The following is a 19,544-nucleotide window of genomic DNA, read 5'->3' as shown; positions in this document are numbered from 1 at the left end:
CATTGGGTGCAGGACTACTCCCCAATCCCATAATCTCTGAGGATGGGGATGATGCAGTTGTTTGAGGAGATTGCAGGACCTTGGATTTAACAGAGAAAGGGGAGCAGGACGGTGACGCTGGGCAGGCTGCTACATGTTTGTTCACAGTTTCTTTTGACAAAAACTTCTGATGGATGCGCTGCAAATGACGTAACAGCGAGGAGGTCCCAAGGTGCTGCACGTCCTTACCTCTACTTACAATAGCTTTGCAAACGCTACACACGGCTTGACAGTTGTTGTCCGGATTTGGGTAGAAATAATTCCATACATACAAGGTGGATTTTTTGGTCTTTTGCCCTGGCATGACAATGGGCTTTTCCACACCCCAGACAACAACTGTCTCCGCCGGTGCCTTAAAACAAACAACATCATCCTCAACATCGTCATCATCCCCATCCCTCTGTGTGCCAGCTTCACCAACAGAATCCACATCCAATTCCTCAGAAGCATCCTCAATAACCAGGTCAAAATCTTGACTGGGGATGCTCTTGCACACACTTGCAGAGGGCATGCAAATGGTGGAATGAACCTCCTCTTCACAAACAGTATTTGAAAGGTCTGGCTCACATATGGCATCCGCGGACACACTTAGACTCTCCTCTGGGATTTGTGACATTTGTGAACTCGCCTTTGTCTTAAAAACTTTCATTCTTTTTTTTGTAGTAGCAAAAGGGCTATCATCATTCTTCTGAGACGCTGTACCATCAGTCAGAAACAAAGGCCAAGGCCGTAGCCTTTCCTTCCCACTGAGTGTGGTGAACGGCATATTGCCAATTTTATTTTTCTCCGCACGTGACTTAATTTTTTTTTTATGGACCATTGTAAAATGAGATTTCTGCTTTGCTTTTACATGGCCTCTAGGCCTTTGACCATCGGCCTTGCCATCATGAATCTGACTGGTGGTAGCAGCTTCAGAAGTTCTATCAGGTTGCTGATCTCCCACTATTTCCTCCTCCATCATCCTCCAAAAATTTGTTTTTTTTTTTAATACTTTTATTTTTCTGATTTTTTACACTGGACACAGCCTGTGACACTGGACACTGCCCCTGGTCACTGGACACTGCCCCTGGACACAGCCCGTTACACTGGATATATGTCGTCACACTGGACACTGGATATATGTCGTCACACTGGACACAGGATATATATGTCTTCACACTGGACACAGGATATATATGTTGTCACACTGGACACAGGATATATGTCGTCACACTGGACACAGGATATATATGTCGTCACACTGGACACAGGATATATATGTCGTCACACAGGAGACTGGATATATATGTCGTCACACTGGACACAGGATATATGTCGTCACACTGGACACAGGATATATGTCGTCACACTGGACACAGGATATATGTCGTCACACTGGACACAGGATATATGTCGTCACACTGGACACAGGATATATATGTCGTCACACAGGAGACTGGATATATGTCGTCACACTGGACACAGGATATATGTCGTCACACTGGACACAGGATATATGTCGTCACACTGGACACAGGATATATGTCGTCACACTGGACACAGGATATATGTCGTCACACTGGACACAGGATATATGTCGTCACACTGGACACAGGATATATGTCGTCACACTGGACACTGGATATATGTCGTCACACTGGACACAGGATATATGTCGTCACACTGGACAATGGATATATGTCACGCTGGACACAGGATATATGCCGGCACACATTACATGTCACACTGGACACAGGATATATGTTGTGACTTGTGACACTGGATATATTGTCGTCACACTGGCCACTGGATATATGTCGTCACACTGGACACAGGATATATGTCGTCACACTGGACACTGGATATATGTCGTCACACTGGACAATGGATATAAGTCGTCACACTGGACAATGGATATATGTCACGCTGGACACAGGATATATGCCGGCACACATTACATGTCACACTGGACACAGGATATATGTTGTGGCTTGTGACACTGGACACAGGATATATGTCGTCACACTGGACACAGGATATATGTCGTCACACTGGACACAGGATATGTCGTCACACTGGAGACTGGATATATGTCGTCACACTGGAGACTGGATATATGTCGTCACACTGGACACAGGATATATGTCGTCACACTGGACACAGGCTATATGTCGTCACACTGGACACTGGATATACGTCGTCACAGTGGACACAGGATATATGTCGTCACACTGGACAATGGATATATGTCACGCTGGACACAGGATATATGTCGTCACACTGGACACAGGATATATGTAGTCACACTGGACACAGGCTATATGTCGTCACACTGGACACAGGATATGTCGTCAGTCGTCACACAGGACAGGACACAGGATATATGTCGTGAGTGACTCGTGACACTGGACAATGGATAAGATATAGGCCGTCACACTGGACACAGCCCCTTGTATTACTGCAGCCCCTGTACACAGTGTACTACTCAGCAGCACTGCAGCCCCTGCGTGTAAGCACTGCAGCACTGAGTTAGTTAGTTAAATCACAAAAAACACAGGGTTCAGGGCTAAATAAATCACAACACAGGGCTTAGGGCTAAATAAATCACAACAGGGCACGGGCCACAGGACAGCCCCTGGACAGTGGACACTGCAGCCCCTGCGTGTGAGCATTGCAGCACCTAGTTAGTTAAATCACACTACAGGGCTCAGGCCTATAAACAGTCACTGACTCTCAAGTCTACAACACAGGGCAGTGAGGGCACAGGGCAGGTCACGGAGCACAGCACAGGGCAGTGAGGGCACAGGGCAGGTCACGGAGCACAGCACAGGGCAGTGAGGGCACAGGGCAGGTCACGGAGCACAGCACAGGGCAGTGAGGGCACAGGGTAGTTCACGGAGCACAGCACAGCACGGAGCACATGGCACGGAGCACAGCACAGGGCAGTGAGGGCACAGGTCAGGTCACGGAGCACATGGCACAGAGCACAGCACGGAGCACACGGAGCTTCCCAACCACCCTCTTCCCTCTCCAAGATTGGAGTGAAGATGGCGGGGCGCGCGTGCGTCTTTTATAAGATCCCGCTCCCGCGAGAATCCGACAGCGCGATGATGACGTTCGGCCTCGTTATTGGTCCGGAATTCAGGCGGGAACTCCAGAGCCGGCTCGGATCTGGCCCGGATCCCCGATATTCGGATCTGTCGGATCTCGGGGATCCGGACCCGCTCATCTCTAGTTAAAATGTTATAAATACATGGATTGGAAAGGAAGCCTCTACATGTGTAGAATCCCTTAAGCTTATTTTATGTGGGAGATCATGTACTGCGTGTGTGTGTGTGTGTGTATGTAAATGTGTGACAACCAGGCAGTGTCGGATTAAACAGCAGTTGAAATCTTTGGCACCTCTTGCAATATGTCAGGGGTGGGGAACCTCAGGCCCGGGGGCCGTATGTGGCCCCCGTAGCCGGTCTGAGGGGCCCGCCCGGCAGCTTTGCTGTGAGTCAAGTACAGGGGAATTCTCGCGAGAGGTTGGTAGTTCTTGCGAGATTCCTCTTAATCAACAGCAGCCGGAGACTGTCAGTCCTATTCAGCGGCAGCCGCCAGAGCATGGGACAGCTGCAGCAGGACAATTTGTAAGATAATTTTTTACATATGGCCCCCGAAGGATTTTCTTCCCCATACAAAGGGCCCTTGGCAGAATATGTTTTTAATTTTGTCAACGATCTGTAAACTGTAATGTGAGTCTGATGTCTATGGTTTATGTATTTTAAGTTGTTAATGGGTACGGTATGGTCTGTATTGTGTGACACCTACTCTGCCTATTTGGTAATCCGGCACTGCAGCCAGATATTTAATTGTGAACTTAAATTAGTAAAATACATTTGTTTTTAGACTTCCTCTGGATGTTTAGAGGATATACAGCAGGGCTTGACAAATCCAGGGTGCCAGGTCACCATGGCAACCAGATTTTGCTTCCTGGCGACCAGACAGATTTTTTTTGTACGAGTGAGGAAGCATAATCTGGCCATGGCGAGCCAATGCCTGCCCCCTCTCCCCCTCCTAACAGCAGCAGCAGCGCTGCCCAAGCCCCCCCCCCAGAATGCAGCGCTGACCGCCCCCCCTCAGTGCAGCAACAGCGCCGGGAGCGCTGCCCGAATCCCCCACCTTCTCACAAGATTGCAGCAGCAGCGCGTGCCTGACCCATCCTCCGTGCAGCCACAGCGAGGGGAACGCTGCCCGACACCTCCCCTCTCCTAAGCGTGGAGCGGCAGCGCTGACCGCCCCGGCCCCCCTCTGCTAAGTGTGCAGCCGCAGAGCTGCCCGACCCCCCTCAGTGCAGCCACAGTGTGGGCAGCGCTGCTTGAAACCCCACTCCCTCCTAAGAGTGCAGCAGCATGGGCAGCGTTGCCTGCAGCCCCCTCCTCTCTGCTAAGAGTGTAGCCACAGTGCTGCCCGACCCCTCTCAGTGCTGCCACAGCACGGGCAGTGCTGCCCCCCCTCCCTCTCCGCTAGCAGTGCAGCCCCAACGCTGCCCGACCCCCCTCTCCTAAACCAAGCAGCTGCAGTGGATAAAGCCCCCCTCCTAAACAGGGCAGAGGATCCCCCCCCCCCCAGCCAAGCAGCGTCTGGCACTGGGGAGCAGGGTATAATGAGGCATGCAGCAGCCAAGAAGCAGGTGCTGGGCAGCGGCCAGGGGACGGACCAGTAGCTGAGCAGTGGCTGGTGCTGGGGACCAGGAGACCCACGGATGCTGGTGAGAAGACTTACCTCACCTACCCACCCAATACACTCATCTTCTTTCACTTCATGCCCATCATCTCACTCCCTCTTGCCCCTTATCATCACCCCTCCTCCATCTTACCCTCTCTATCACTCCCCTGTTGCCTCACCCCCTCACTCCTAACCCCTTTTCACCTCTACTTCCATTGCCTTACTAATTTGCCCCCTGGCACTTCAGGCTGTATCACGTCCCCCCCTCTCAAGCAGTTACCTTCCCCCTCTCATCTCATCCCTCTCTCCCACCTCTCCCCCACCCAATCTTTCCTCTTTTTCTTCCCATCCCCTTTTCTCTCTCTTGCTCTTTCACCCACCCAGTGTCACCCTCTCTCCCCTACTGTCCCCCCTCCCCCATGGTCCCCTTTCCTTACTCCTTCCACCTGCCCACTCTTTCTCTCAGCCCCTAGTTACTTTCCCCTCTCTCTCTTTCCTCCCTCTCCCTGACAGTCTCTCCATCTCCCCTGTGGGTGAGATATGGTGCCCATTATATTGTATGATTTGTACCGTGAGAGGTGATGCGCTCTCCTGAGCATTGCATGGTACAAAAAGTATGTTAAGCATGTTCTTTTTTAACTAGATCACATCCAGTTCAAAACGCACGCTATTGTAGCACATTGCATGCGTTTACAACTAGTTGTGATGTGATCTAAATAACAATGTACAGTGCCAATCGCAGTGTATGGGCACCCTAAAGGGTTGTACACACGGAGTGATTTTTGCTAGGGAGCGACTTTGACTAAGCGATTTCGACTAAGCGATTTGACCAGATACAACAGCGATTTTGACTAAGCGATTTGGCTAAATGCACCAGCGATTTTGACTAAGCAATTTTGTCTATGGGCGATTTTGACTATACTAGAATTAACATACTTGGTTGGTATTAATTGCAGGTCGCCTAGTGAATATCTCCCTCAGCAGTAACTACTAGCGATTTTGACTAGACAGCCAACGATCTAGTCAAAATATTCTTGCCTGGCAACTCTTTTTTATTAGGCGATATTAAAGAGCGATTTGTCTAACCTTGACAGCAATCTTTACTAACCTTCTAAGCAATTTTGACTATGTAGTCAAAATTGCTTAGAAGGATCGCTCCGTGTGTACACCCCTTAAGCTTGTCTGGCTCCTACACTTTAATCCTGGCTCCTAGATTTTTTTTTTTTTAAATACTTTTTATTCAATTTCAATACAAAAAAACAATACAATACATAAAGACAATATTACACATATAAAAGCCGGTAAGCATAGTGCATTTGAGTTAGCTTTTCTATGTACGAAGGCGTTTACCTTAACATCTATTTTCACGGCTCCTAGATTTTTTAAATTTTTGTCAAACCCTGATATACAGAATACAATCCAATTCCAGTCTATAACCTACATGTTCTGCTTATAAATTATCTGACTTTTCCTTTTTATAGTTAAGTCATAAGAAAATAGGCCAAGTATATCAGAAAATATCTAAGCCTTACTATTGCATAATGTGAGATGTTTACCTTATTGAAATCTCTCTGGAGGAAGAACAGCATAGTTAGTCCATGCAGTACTTTTGCCATCTTTGCTGGATCTTGTTTTGGATCCTGTGCTCGGATATCCAGTACAGTACTGAGGATCTGGAGTGCTTCAGCTTCCTGGTTTTCATCTATGGCAAGGGAAATGCATTATTTAAATAATCAGGAGACAGAGGTTATTCAGAGGTTATTCTGATCCACATGCAACGCTGCAAAAGTTTGCAGCATTGCGTGTGGATTTAACACTGCTCGCGCCCCCTTGCAAGCCGAATTCGCCAGCATGGCTACGAATGGATGTTTCGCATAAACATCCATTTGCAGCCTAGGGGGACAACTCCATTTGATGGTCACCACCGCAAAAGCTTTGTGTGTGCCCTGTACGAGGGTCCGGTGATGTCAACTGCCCGCCCCTCTGCAGCCGCTTCACTGCCTCATTACCATGGGAAAGCCCAGCGTTTTTATAGAAACACCCATGAAAGACTGGGCATTCCTATGGACCCGTCCATGTGCCGCCACCCCACGCCTGCACTGTTGGGTACGAATGGGATGGCAAACTTGTCGTTCGCTGTGCCCGTTCACACTCAACGCATGCACATGTGCAGAAATGTGCATGCACATTAGGCATACATCGCTCCCCGTACGAACGCTCGGGGGGAGCAAATAAATTACAATATGTCCTATGTGTGTAATAAATTTAAGTAGCACCACAGCTGCATTTATGATAGGAGATAATTGACTTATATACAGTATGCAATACTCATGACTGGCGTTATTACTGCATTCCTATTACTTTTCATTTACCTCTGATTTTCTGTTAAACTCATTCATTTTCACAATAGAATCCAGTCGAGCACACAGGGGTTTTCAGAGTACCTAGAAAACCCCTCCCCCCCCAGCCTGCCAATCGATCGCTACAGCTGACATATTTTTTTCTTTTTAAACAAAGCCCCTTGCGGACTGTTTGGCTGCCAGCAGCTGCCTCGCCTTGCACTGAGACAAGGTGCTGCTGAGCAAGATGGAGGTTGGAGGTGCTGGATACATTGGATGTTTATAACCAATAAGTATTTATCCAACCTTATTTTAAACATATTTATAGTGTCTGCCGACACCACTTCTTCAGGAAGAGAGTTCCAAAGTTTAACTGTTATGACTGTAAAGAAATTTTTTCTTCTAGATGAACAAAATATTTTTCTTCTAATCTAAACTCATGCCCTCGTCATAGATTTCTGTCTAGCAGAAAAAAGGGTGTTTGACAGTTCCTTATTTTGGCCCCTAATGTATTTATACATATTGAGCATATGCCCCCTTAAACGTCTCTTCTCTAGTGTAAATAGTCCCAGATTGCTTAATCTTTCCTCGTAGCTTAAATTCTCCATTCCCCTAATAAGCTTTGTTTCTCTTCTTTGGATTTTTTTCTAATTTGATGATGTCCTTTTTATAGTGTGGGGCTCAGAATTGTACTCCGTATTCGAGGTGCGGTCTAACCAATGATTTGTACAGAGGCACAATTACTTTTGAATCCCTAGTTTCCATGCCCCTTTTAATAGATGCTAGAGTTTTGTTGGCCCTTTTTGTTGCTATAAGCACTACACCCCAGTTTGTTGTCTATTTGGACTCCTACTGTAGATCCTTTTTGAGAACTAAATTACCCAGTTCATCCCCGCTTAGGTTATAACTAGCACACTGGTTATGTCTCCCAAGGTGCATGACCTTGCATTTGTCCACATTGAACCTCATCTTCCACTTTTTTCCCACTCATCTAGATTGTCAAGATCATTTTGAAGCGTAGTGACATCTTCTGATGATTTAATAACTCTGCTCAGTTTTGTATTGTCCGCAAAGATAGATACATTGCTGAGTAACCCAATATTGTTATGTTATCAAAATGTTAAATAAAATGGGCCCTAGAACCGAAACCTATGGCACTCCACTTAGTACTGGTATCATATTTGAAACGGCACTGTTCACGACCACTCTTTGTTCTCTATTACACATATGTGTATGGTACAGATGGAACGCCTCTCATTCAGTGCCGGGAATCGCCAGAATCACCCCGCTGGTGATCGCCGGCGGAGAGGCGCTCCATCTGAATGGAAGTGCGAGTGTCTCACACACACACTGGCGTCCCAGTATCTCGGTGGCTGGGGGATGGAATCCCTGCCCCTCTCTGCTTCAGGGAGACGGGCAGGGTTAGGGGGGGGGGCTGCAGGCACCAATGGGAGAGCGGCATTGAGGCGGTGGAGGGTGGCTCTGTTGGAAGGAGACGTGCGAGCGTCCCGTGTGCACTTGTCCCCTTCCAGCGCTGGCGGTTGCCGTTCCAACCACCATCACCCGGCTGAATGAGGCAGGCTCCATCTGTATGTGTGTGCATGATGTGTGTGTGTATATGTATGGTATGGGTGTGTATGTATGGTATGGCATGTGTGTATGCTATGTATATGATGTGTGTATCTATGGTATGTGTTTGTGTGTACATGATGTGTTTTTGTGTGTGGGTTTATATTAGGGATGTGCACCGGCCACTTTTCGCGTTTTGGGTTCTGATTACCTTCAGGTTTTAGGTTCTAATGGGTTTTGGCAAAACACCCCCTAAACATTTTGGGTTTTGGGTCCTTAATTTTTTTTTTTAAAGCATAAAAACTGCTAAAATCGCAGAATTTGTTTTTTTTTATTGCTCCTACACTATTATTAAGCTCAATAACATTAATTTCCTCTAATTTCCAGTCTATTCTGAACACCTCACAATATTGTTTTTAGGGCAAAAGGTTGCACAGAGGTAGCTGGATAACTATGCTAAGCCACACAAGTGTGCGGCACAAACACGTGGCTCATGTAAGAGTGGCACTGCAACGGCAGACAGGATAACAGTTTAAAAAACTAGGCCCCAAAAAGACCCTTATCTGGCTTGATCGTATTTGCCATGTGCAGCCAAGGAGCGGTGGGCGTTTCGTGCAGCACAGAGTTTCTCTGCAAGTGTGTAACAGTTTTGATCAGTTTAATATCCAACAACACCCCTATGTGGCTTGATTGTGTGATTATGATTATTATTATTAATTTATGTAATCTGATTGTTTAATTTTGTGACTATTATTAATTTATTACCAGTCGTCTCCTAAATCATTGCCTAATGAGTGGAGGGGGCTAATCAATTACTAGGTGGCAAATGGAAGAGTTCCTCCACCTCTCTAGGACAACTTTTACCCCTGGGTTGGAGCTGTATACCATTTCTTACGGGTAGCTTCCTTCCTAATCATATCTGGCTTGTTTACTAAAGGCAGTGGGTGATTCGCGCAGCAATCAATTAATCTCAGCAGTGGGATTGGTCAGCTCTGTGATTGACTATAATATATTACATTTATTACCACTGTCAAGAAGAATGCAAACAGTTGTATGCATTGAAACACAAGTCCAGTTACCCAATGACTGTTGGAAGTGGGATTAATGAATGGCGATGCAAGATAGAATTGTCTTGGGTACTCCCACCCACCCTTATGTTGCGAAAATAGGACATGCACACTTTAACAAACCAAACTTTTCAGCGACAGAGCCTACAAATCTGGGGCTGAAATGATTGGTTTGTTTGGGCCCCCACACAAAAAAAACAATTCATAATATCTCCCTGTATAAACTGGTTCTACAGCGACAAGATGTCATCGTCACTCGTCATCCTCCTCTGATTCCTCGCCCTCTTCAGTGTGTACTTCCTCATCCTCAGAGATTATCAATTCGTCCCCGCTGGACTCCACTATCAAAGGTTCCGTTTTAATCTCTGGAGGCAATTCCTGGTCTTCATTGAACAATTGATCATTCATTTTTATAAACATCATCTTCTTAACATTTTGCGGAAGCAACCTCCTTCGCCGCTCACTGACCAGGTTCACCGCTGCACTAAAAACTCTTTCTGAGTACACACTGGAGGGGGGACAACTCAGGTAAAAAAGAGCCGGTTTGTACAGGGGCTTCCAAACTGCCTTTTTTTCCTGCCAGTACAGGTAAGGACTGTCTGACATGTCTACTTGGATGCTGTCACCAAAGTAATTTTCCACCATTTTTTCAATGGTGACAGCATCCATTGCACCGCCAGTAGACATGCCAGCAATCGTTGCCAGGTCCTTGAGTCTGGACCAAATGTCAAAACTACCTCCTGGTTTTGTGGGAAATTGCAGCTGTTTCCTCACAGGCACAGGTGTGGGAGAAAATGAAGGAGGAGCTGGGGCCGTGTCATAGTCCCCTTCAGATGACAATCTCCTGACCAGCAGGTCTTTGCACCTTTGTAGACTTGTGTCCGCCGGAAACAGACACAACATAAGCTTTAAACCGAGGATCGAGCACGGTGGCCAGAGCGTATTCCTGACTTTAACAGATTGACCACCCTCATATCCTGGCAAAGTGTATGGAGGGCTTCATCCACAAAAGCGACATGCTTTGCGGAATCACAACACTTTAGCTCCTCCTTCACTTTCTCCAACTACTTCTGCAACAGCCTGATCAGGGGAATCACCTGACTCAAGCTGGCAGTGTGGGAACTGACTTCACATGTGGCTAGTTCAAATGGCTGGAGAACCTTGCACAACACGGAAATCAGCCTCCACTGCGCTTGAGTCAGGTGCAGCCCCGCTCCTCTGCCTATGTCATAGGTGGCCATGTAGGCTTGAATGGCCTTTTGCTGCTCCTCCATCCTCTGCAACATATAGAGGGTGGAGTTCCAGCACGTCACCACCTCTTGTTTAAGCTGATGGCAGGGCAGGTTGAGGAGTTTTTGTTGCTGCTCCAGCCTTCGGCAGGCTGTGGCAGAATGACGAAAGTGTCCGCAAATTTTGCGGGCCAACGCAAGCATCTCCTATCACTTCTGATGCAATGCTGTGAAATTGCCCATGTTTAATGCCCGCACAATGTTACTGGCGTTGTCCGACACCACAAATCCCCAGGAGAGTCTAAGGGGGGGTAAACCACTGGGAGATGATTTCCCTCTCTAAGAGGTTGTCAGCATTGTGCCTCTTCCTGAAACCGATGATACACAGAGTAGCCTGCCTTGGAAGGAGCTGGCGTGCAGAAGATGCTGCTGCTGCGGAAGGCGATGCATCTACCCAGTGGGATGTCACAGCCATATAGTCCTTAGTTTGCCCTGATCCACTTGTCCACATGTCTGTAGGTAAGTGGACAGTGGGTACATCCGCATTTTTTAGGATACTTTTTCTGATGTCCCTGTACATCGAGGGTATCGCCTGTCCAGTGAAGTTGAATCTAGACGGGATTTGGTACCAGGGACACAATACCTCCATCAACCGTCTAAATCCCACTCCACTGATGGCGGACACTGGATGCACGTCTAACACCAACATAGCTGTCAAGGCCGCAGTTATCCCCTTTGCCATAGGATGACTGCTGTTGTATTCCGTCCTCATGGCAAACGACTGTTGGACGGTTAATTGCTTAGTGAAAGACGGAGAAGTCTTACGACTTCTCCTCTGGGATGATGACTGACTTCCAGGAGCAGCAACAGCAGCAGTAGTAGTAGGCATAGCACTGCAGGATCCTCCAGAGGAATCTATGGAGTCAGTCCTGCAGGACTCCCCCCGATCCGGATCGAGGAGGAAATTGACGAGGAGGGAGTTGGTGGTGTGCTTTTCAGGTGCTTGGCTCCAAAAGGATTTAGGTGTCCCGGGACTGCTAGCCGCAGTTACCGAGCTAAACACTGATTTATGAAGGTTGTTTAGGTGACGTAGAAGGGAGGATGTCCCTAGGTGGGCAAAAGCCTTACCCCTGCTTATTGGAGTTTTACATATGCTACAAATGGAAATACATTTGTTGTCCGGATTCGGATTTAAAAAAATCCAGACCGTAGAGGTGGATTTATTGGTCCTCTGCCCAGACATGACGATGGACTTTTTCATCCCATGGACAACAACTCCCCCCCGCCCCAGGTGCCTCATCCCCCCCTGGTGCGTCATTTAAGCAAACCACCTCTGCATCATCCTCGTCAACTTCCTACTCAGCGCCAGCTACATCAATATCCTCCTGGTGTACAACATCACCTTCATTAATAAAATCTGGAACTAGACTGTGGGTGATCCTTCCAGCATATGCAGAGGGCGTACTGCAAATGAAGGAAGGAGCCTGCTCTTCATGTACAGTGATGGGAAGGTCCGGCATCACAACCACCGACACCCTAGGACTCTCCTTGGGGATTTGGGATATGTCTTTAGAAGGCAGAGTTGTTTTCTGAGCTTTCTTAGTCCGTGTCAGCCTAACTCTCTTAAATTTACTATTGGGCGGGAAGAGAGGAGAAGGACTTTGATGGTCATGTGAAGCTGAACCACTAGTCATGAACTTAGGCCATGGTCTTAGCCGTTCCTTGCCACTCCGTGTCGTAAATGGCATATTGCCAAGTTTAAGTTTCTCTTCCAATGATTTACATTTACTTTTTCCAAACCTTCTACGTAACTTTGGTTTCGATTGTACATGCCCTCTGCTTTCACACTGGGCATCGGCCGTGGCAGGCGACGCTGTTGGCATTTCATCGTCTATGTCATGACTAGAGGCAGCAGCTTCAGAACTATCTGGAAGTGGATCTTCATCTTTCCCTATTTTTTATCCTCAATATTTTGGATCTCCGTTATTTTTGTGGAGTTATGTAATAGGACAGCAACACTGGAGTGCAAATAATACGTCAGTAGGTATGCACCAGATATGGCAGTACTAGGCACAAGACAGGTAGATACGGCAGTACTAGGCACCAGATGGTAGATACGGCAGTACTAGGCACAAGACAGGTAGATACAGTATGGCAGAACTAGGCAGTGGGAACAAGACAGGTAGATACGGCAGTACTAGGCACCAGACGGTAGATACGGCAGTACTAGGCACAAGACAGGTAGATACGTCAGCAATACTAGTAAATGTGCACCAGCAGAATTTATAATAATTAATTATATTGCAGTAGATACTGGTTAAGCAGTGCACCAGTCCAGCAGAATTATTTATTACAGTTCCAGGCAGCACTGCAGGACAGTTATTATTTTTAAATTAAATAATATAGCAGTCTAGTAAGTAGGTAGTACTAGTCTACTAGGTACTTTGGCAGTAGCACTGGCAGTGGGCACCAGACAGATAGATAGAGCAGTACTACTAGGCACAAGACAGGTAGATACGTTGGCAATACTAGTATATGTGCACCAGCAGAATTTATAATAATTAATTATATTGCAGTAGGTACTGGTTGGGTAGTGCACCAGTCCAGCAGAATTATCTATTACAGTTCCAGGCAGCACTGCAGGACAGGTATTATTTTTTAATTAAATAATATAGCAGCCTAGTAGGTAGGTAGTACTAATCTACTAGGTACTTTGGCAGTAGCACTGGCAGTGGGCACCAGACAGATAGATAGAGCAGTACTACTAGGCACAAGACAGGTAGATACGTTGGCAATACTAGTATATGTGCACCAGCAGAATTTATAATAATTAATTATATTGCAGTAGGTACTGGTTGGGTAGTGCACCAGTCCAGCAGAATTATATATTACAGTTCCAGGCAGCACTGCAGGACAGGTATTATTTTTTAATTAAATAATATAGCAGCCTAGTAGGTAGAGAAACTACTAGGTAGGCAGTGGCACTGGCAGTGGGCATCAGTGGACTGAGTAGGTACTGGCAATAGCAGGCAGCACCAGTGGACTATATATATTTATATATATATATATATATATATATATATATATATATATTAATAATATATTAGGTACAGCACAGCACCAGAGGTAGGCCTCAGCACAGAGGAGACAGTACACAGTTAGAGCCGACTGTCCTCATTGCTAGGGTGATCCCACCCTAAGCAGAGAGGAGAACAGAGTACACAGCAGCACTGAGGGAGACAGGCCCCAGCAGACAGCCCCAGCGAAAAAAATATTGAGTTCAAGGTCAAGCTCAAGTTTAAGCCCCAGCAGCAGCACCAACACACCCTCTCCCAACCCGCTCCTAGACTGGAGTGAAGATGGCAGGTGTGGGAGCCGCTATTTAAAGCCTCGCAAAATCTGGCGCCACGCAATTACGTTTTGCTCGTCCGGCCGGACCCGAGTCAGGCGGGAATCTCCGCTGCTCGGAACTGTGCTCGGATTGATGATGTTCGTGGGGGCTCGGATCTCTGGAATCCGAGTCTGTACATCTCTGTATAATAAATAAATATACAGTATATATATATGTATGTATGTATGTATGTATGTGTATATATATATATATATATATATATATATATATATATATATGGTACTTGTTTCCTATCTGGGCGCCCAGGTTTTCAACGTACGGCACCGTAATGAAATCGTATCGCATCGCATCGGATTCGGTACGCGATGATGTACGATGGCATACGATGCTATCCGATCCGATTTCATTTTAAATCGGATCGCATCGCATGCGGTGACGCGATCAACCCCGATTTTTACATTGGAATCAATGTTAAATGGTCCCTGAGACCCGATTTTACATTGATTTCAATGTAATAACCCCGCAAACCCACGATTTGTATAGGAAACCCCCCCCTGATGGTTTAAAATGTGCCTCTATTGTTAACGCCACCCCAGTATTGACGTCAACCCGAAGCGTAGCAAGCCCCACGAGGGGCGGCGGTACGCGTCCTCCGACTTTTTCATACCCCCACTATCCACGTCGGCGTAGAGTTGAGAATAGAATAGTGTGGCGAGCGCAGCGAGCCACCGAGCCCGAAGCGTGGCGAGCGCAGCGAGCCCCGCGAGGGGACGCGGATACCTGTGAAGCCCGCGAGGGGACACGGATACCTGTGAAGTATCCGCGGGGCTCCCTGCGCTCGCCACGCTTCGGGCTCGGTGGCTCGCTGCGCTCGCCACACTATTCTATTCTCAACTCCACGCCGACGTGGATAGTGGGGGTATGAAAAAGTCGGAGGACGCGTACCGCCGCCGCTCGCCACGCTTCGGGTTGACGTCAATACTGGGGTGGCGTTAACAATGGAGGCGCATTTTAAACCATCAGGGGGGGGGTTTCCTATATATCCTATGGGCCAACCATCAAAGCGGGAACGAAATCGGATCGCATCGCATCGTTCAATATCGTGTATGTGCATTTGTGGTATCCGATGCGATGCGATCCGATTTTTATACGGAGAATAGCATGGTGCGCAATTAACGTAGCGGGCGCCCAGATAGGAAACAAGTACCATATATATATATATATATATATATATATATATATATATATATGTGTGTGTGCACAGGGAATGGATATAGAGAGCGCTATATAGAAACCTCCACCTTACTGTGATTAAAAAGTGGGTTCAAATTCTTACGATTTGTAAACAAATTTTATTAAAAAAATATGTGACATGGTCAATGTCAGACACTGTTAACATAAAACATGATAAAGTTATGATACAAGAATTTCCGGTGAGTCGAGACCCAACGCGTTTCGCCGATGAACGACTTTTTTCAGGGGTAGTGGACTCTATGAAAACATAAACAGCCCTTTAGATACTTTTAGTTGTAGTATATGGTATTTAATAGTATGTGGAGTTGTATATACATACCGGGATTCTGAGCTTAGGAAAGGTCTAAAATGGAGTTTTTAAAAAAACTTCTTATGACGCTAAGATGACGTCTAAAAAATTAAAAACATGTATATAAATAGTCTGATGGAGAGTGAGCATGTGACGAAAGATTGTGAGTAAGCAGGAGGTTGCGTGTTGAACCTCTTGGTGGGTACATACCCTATGATGTTAGAGGGTCTGTCATACAGATGTCTGTCATATACTCATGCGGGTAGCGCTGTCCAAGGGTTAGGTAAAAACCTAAATAATGATGGGCTTTAATTAGTTTCAAATATAGTATCTATTGTTGTTTTCAAAAATTCACTGTTGATAAATTTTCCTAGAAGGTTTCACCACAGAAATTTATACTAAAAACATGTCTGCCTGGGAATAGTGGGAAACATACTGATTCCTTTTAGAGTTTGGACCTAAGTTCATAATAACAATCCCCATGTGTATACATGGTGTGTTTCACCCTAGTGGTAGTGCAATGTATAGCACCTATAAAACTGTGCTTTACAATTATATTTTCAATATGTGATATTGTCTAATCTTATGCTACGAGATAGCACCTTTAAAAAAAAAAAAAAATTTTAACCTTAATATTTTTAGGGCTATGACAGTTAATTATGCCACTGATTACAATGGTACCTTAATTATATATACATATATTATAATTAGACATTTATTAAAAAATAACATCCATCAGAAGGTATGAAAAACTATTCAAATAGAGCTTAATGTCGGCACACATCTAGCATCCTAATGCTGTAGAACTCTATTTGATTCTGGGACTTACCGGAGAGGTATCAATCATACATACATCCAATAAACAAACAACCGCTGACATATCAGCAGGAAGAACAACATGATGGGAGGCACACATCTAGCATCCTAATGCTGTAGAACTCTATTTGATTCTGGGACTTACCGGAGAGGTATCAATCATACATACATCCAATAAACTAATGCTATAGAACTCTATTTGATTCTGGGACTTACCGGAGAGTATCAATCGCTCCTTACAAGTGTCTGCCTGCAGAGTACTGTTCCTTCTGAGCCCCATATAAAATGGGGCTCAGACGGAACAGTACTCTGCATGCAGACACTTGTAAGGAGCGATCGATACACCTCCGGTAAGTCCCAGAATCAAATAGAGTTCTACAGCATTAGGATGCTAGATGTGTGCCGACATTAAGCTCTATCTGAATAGTTTTTCATACCTTCTGATGGATGTTATTTTTTAATAAATGTCTAATTATAATATATGTATATATAATTAAGGTACCATTGTAATCAGTGGCATAATTAACTGTCATAGCCCTAAAAATATTAAGGTTAAAAAATATTTTTTTAAAAGGTGTTATCTCGTAGCATAAGATTAGACAATATCACATATTGAAAATATAATTGTAAAGCACAGTTTTATAGGTGCTATACATTGCACTACCACTAGGGTGAAACACACCATGTATACACATGGGGATTGTTATTATGAACTTAGGTCCAAACTCTAAAAGGAATCAGTATGTTTCCCACTATTCCCAGGCAGACATGTTTTTAGTATAAATTTCTGTGGTGAAACCTTCTAGGAAAATTTATCAACAGTGAATTTTTGAAAACAACAATAGACACTATATTTGAAACTAATTAAAGCCCATCATTATTTAGGTTTTTACCTAACCCTTGGACAGCGCTACCCGCATAAGTATATGACAGACATCTGTATGACAGACCCTCTAACATCATAGGGTATGTACCCTCCAAGAGGTTCAACACGCAACCTCCTGCTTACTCACAATCTTTCGTCACATGCTCACTCTCCATCAGACTATTTATATACATGTTTTTAATTTTTTAGACGTCATCTTAGCGTCATAAGAAGTTTTTTTAAAAACTCCATTTTAGACCTTTCCTAAGCTCAGAATCCCGGTATGTATATACAACTCCACATACTATTAAATACCATATACTACAACTAAAAGTATCTAAAGGGCTGTTTATGTTCTCATAGAGTCCACTACCCCTGAAGAAGTCATTCATCGGCGAAACGCGTTGGGTCTCGACTCACCAGAAATTCTTGTATCATAACTTTATCATGTTTTATGTTAACAGTGTCTGACATTGACCATGTCACATATTTTTTAAATAAAATTTGTTTACAAATCGTAAGAATTTGAACCCACTTTTTAATATCACAGTAAGGTGGAGGTTTCTATATAGCGCTCTCTATATCCATTCCCTGTGCACATTTCTATCGATGTTGACCTCCACTAACAGGGAGGTCTTATAAAGTAGCTGCTGAGAATAGCGCAAAACGACGGTCTTTTTTCACACATATATATATATATATATATGCGGTACGGATGGTGTAATGGTTAGCATTACTGCCTCACAGCGCTGAGGTCATGGGTTTGATTCACACTATGGCTCTAACTGTGCAGAGTTTGTATTCTCTACCCATACTTGCGTGGGTTTACTCCAGGTACTCCGGTTTCTTCCCACAAACCAAAAATATACTGATAGGCTAATTAGCTACCAACAAAATTAACCCTAGAATGTCTGTATTTAGGGAATATAGATTGTAAGCTCCACCGGGGCAGGGACTGATGTGAATGTTCAAATATTCTCTGTAAAGCGCTGCAAAATATGTATGCGCTATATAAGAAACTGTTAATAAATAAATAAATAAATAAATATATATATATATATATATATATATATATATATATATATATATATACATACATACATACATATCACAATAGGAAGGGGGGTTGTGACCTTGTCCTGCGCTTTTTGGAAAGCAGCACTACTCTAGGGCTTTGCTGTTAATAGAAGTCCAATGGAAAGAGATAGAGAGAAAGATGTAGAGGTGCGCTTAAATGTGTTTCACCAACAACAGATTCATATTTAAAAATAGTAATAATAATTTATTTATGGGGTTAATTAATAATTTATTTATGGGGTTTTATCTAAGAATTGCAAAAAATGGATGTGATTGACCTAGTATTTGGCTATGTGTTTTTTAGTGAATAAACCAAATGGATTTAACACTAATCTAAGGGGGAAGATGGAACATTTGTATTAAGGAACTATTTATCTAAATATACCATGTATTATGCTAGAATGTTGACATTATCTACTACACTTAAAAAGTGATATTACACCTAAATAGATTGGTATTTATAGAAAGGAAGATAGTAGCGCTAGACAATATTGGATAAAAAATTGACAGGGTTTATTACACACAATTAAAAATAGCACAAGAAATGAAAAATATTACTATGCATATGCAATAGGCTAGGCACCTAGTACGCTAATAATGGTCCATTCCTAGTACACCGCCAAGTAATTTGTTCCAGTAAAGTGTCCAGAGTTGGAAAATATTCAAAGTGGGTATAGTTACCGCAGGGAAGTGTCCAAATAGAAGATAATTAATCCTTGGTAAGGAAAGCAAAATTGCTGAAGTCTTCAGGTGGTTTAGGTGGAATTCCCGAATATTGATGCGGAGATAAATATAACCATAGTTCGGCTCTGGTGGCGGCTGGTCTGGGCCAAATAATAGCGAAGGTAGCTTTAGAGGTGCCAAGATGCCTGCTCCTGACGCGTTTCGCTGTCCCAAGGTACAGCTTTATCAAAGCCTTTGATAAAGCTGTACCTTGGGACATCGAAACGCGTCAGACG

The 19,544-nt window shown here is 44.7% G+C and overlaps 1 protein-coding gene and 1 long non-coding RNA gene across 3 annotated transcripts in view; one reads left to right on the top strand and one right to left on the bottom strand.

Moving 5' to 3' along the window:
• Nucleotides 1–19,544, bottom strand: part of ZMYND12 (zinc finger MYND-type containing 12) — a 333,883-nt gene that overhangs the window by 52,770 nt on the left and 261,569 nt on the right. The window contains exon 7 of the mRNA XM_083162730.1: nt 6,285–6,430. Within this exon, the coding sequence (XP_083018856.1) occupies nt 6,285–6,430 (146 nt within the window). The remainder of the gene's footprint in view (nt 1–6,284; nt 6,431–19,544) is intronic.
• Nucleotides 4,117–19,544, top strand: part of LOC146042643 (uncharacterized) — a 447,704-nt gene continuing 432,276 nt past the window's right edge. For both annotated transcript variants that reach the window (XR_014463953.1, XR_014463954.1), the window contains exon 1: nt 4,117–4,771. This is a non-coding gene — a long non-coding RNA (uncharacterized LOC146042643). The remainder of the gene's footprint in view (nt 4,772–19,544) is intronic.

Source organism: Crinia signifera, chromosome 19 (assembly GCF_055691185.1).
Source record: "Crinia signifera chromosome 19, ASM5569118v1, whole genome shotgun sequence".
NCBI classification, from domain to species: Eukaryota; Metazoa; Chordata; class Amphibia; order Anura; family Myobatrachidae; genus Crinia; species Crinia signifera.
Note: the sequence above shows the minus strand (reverse complement) of the source record. Positions and strands in the feature narration are given on the sequence as shown.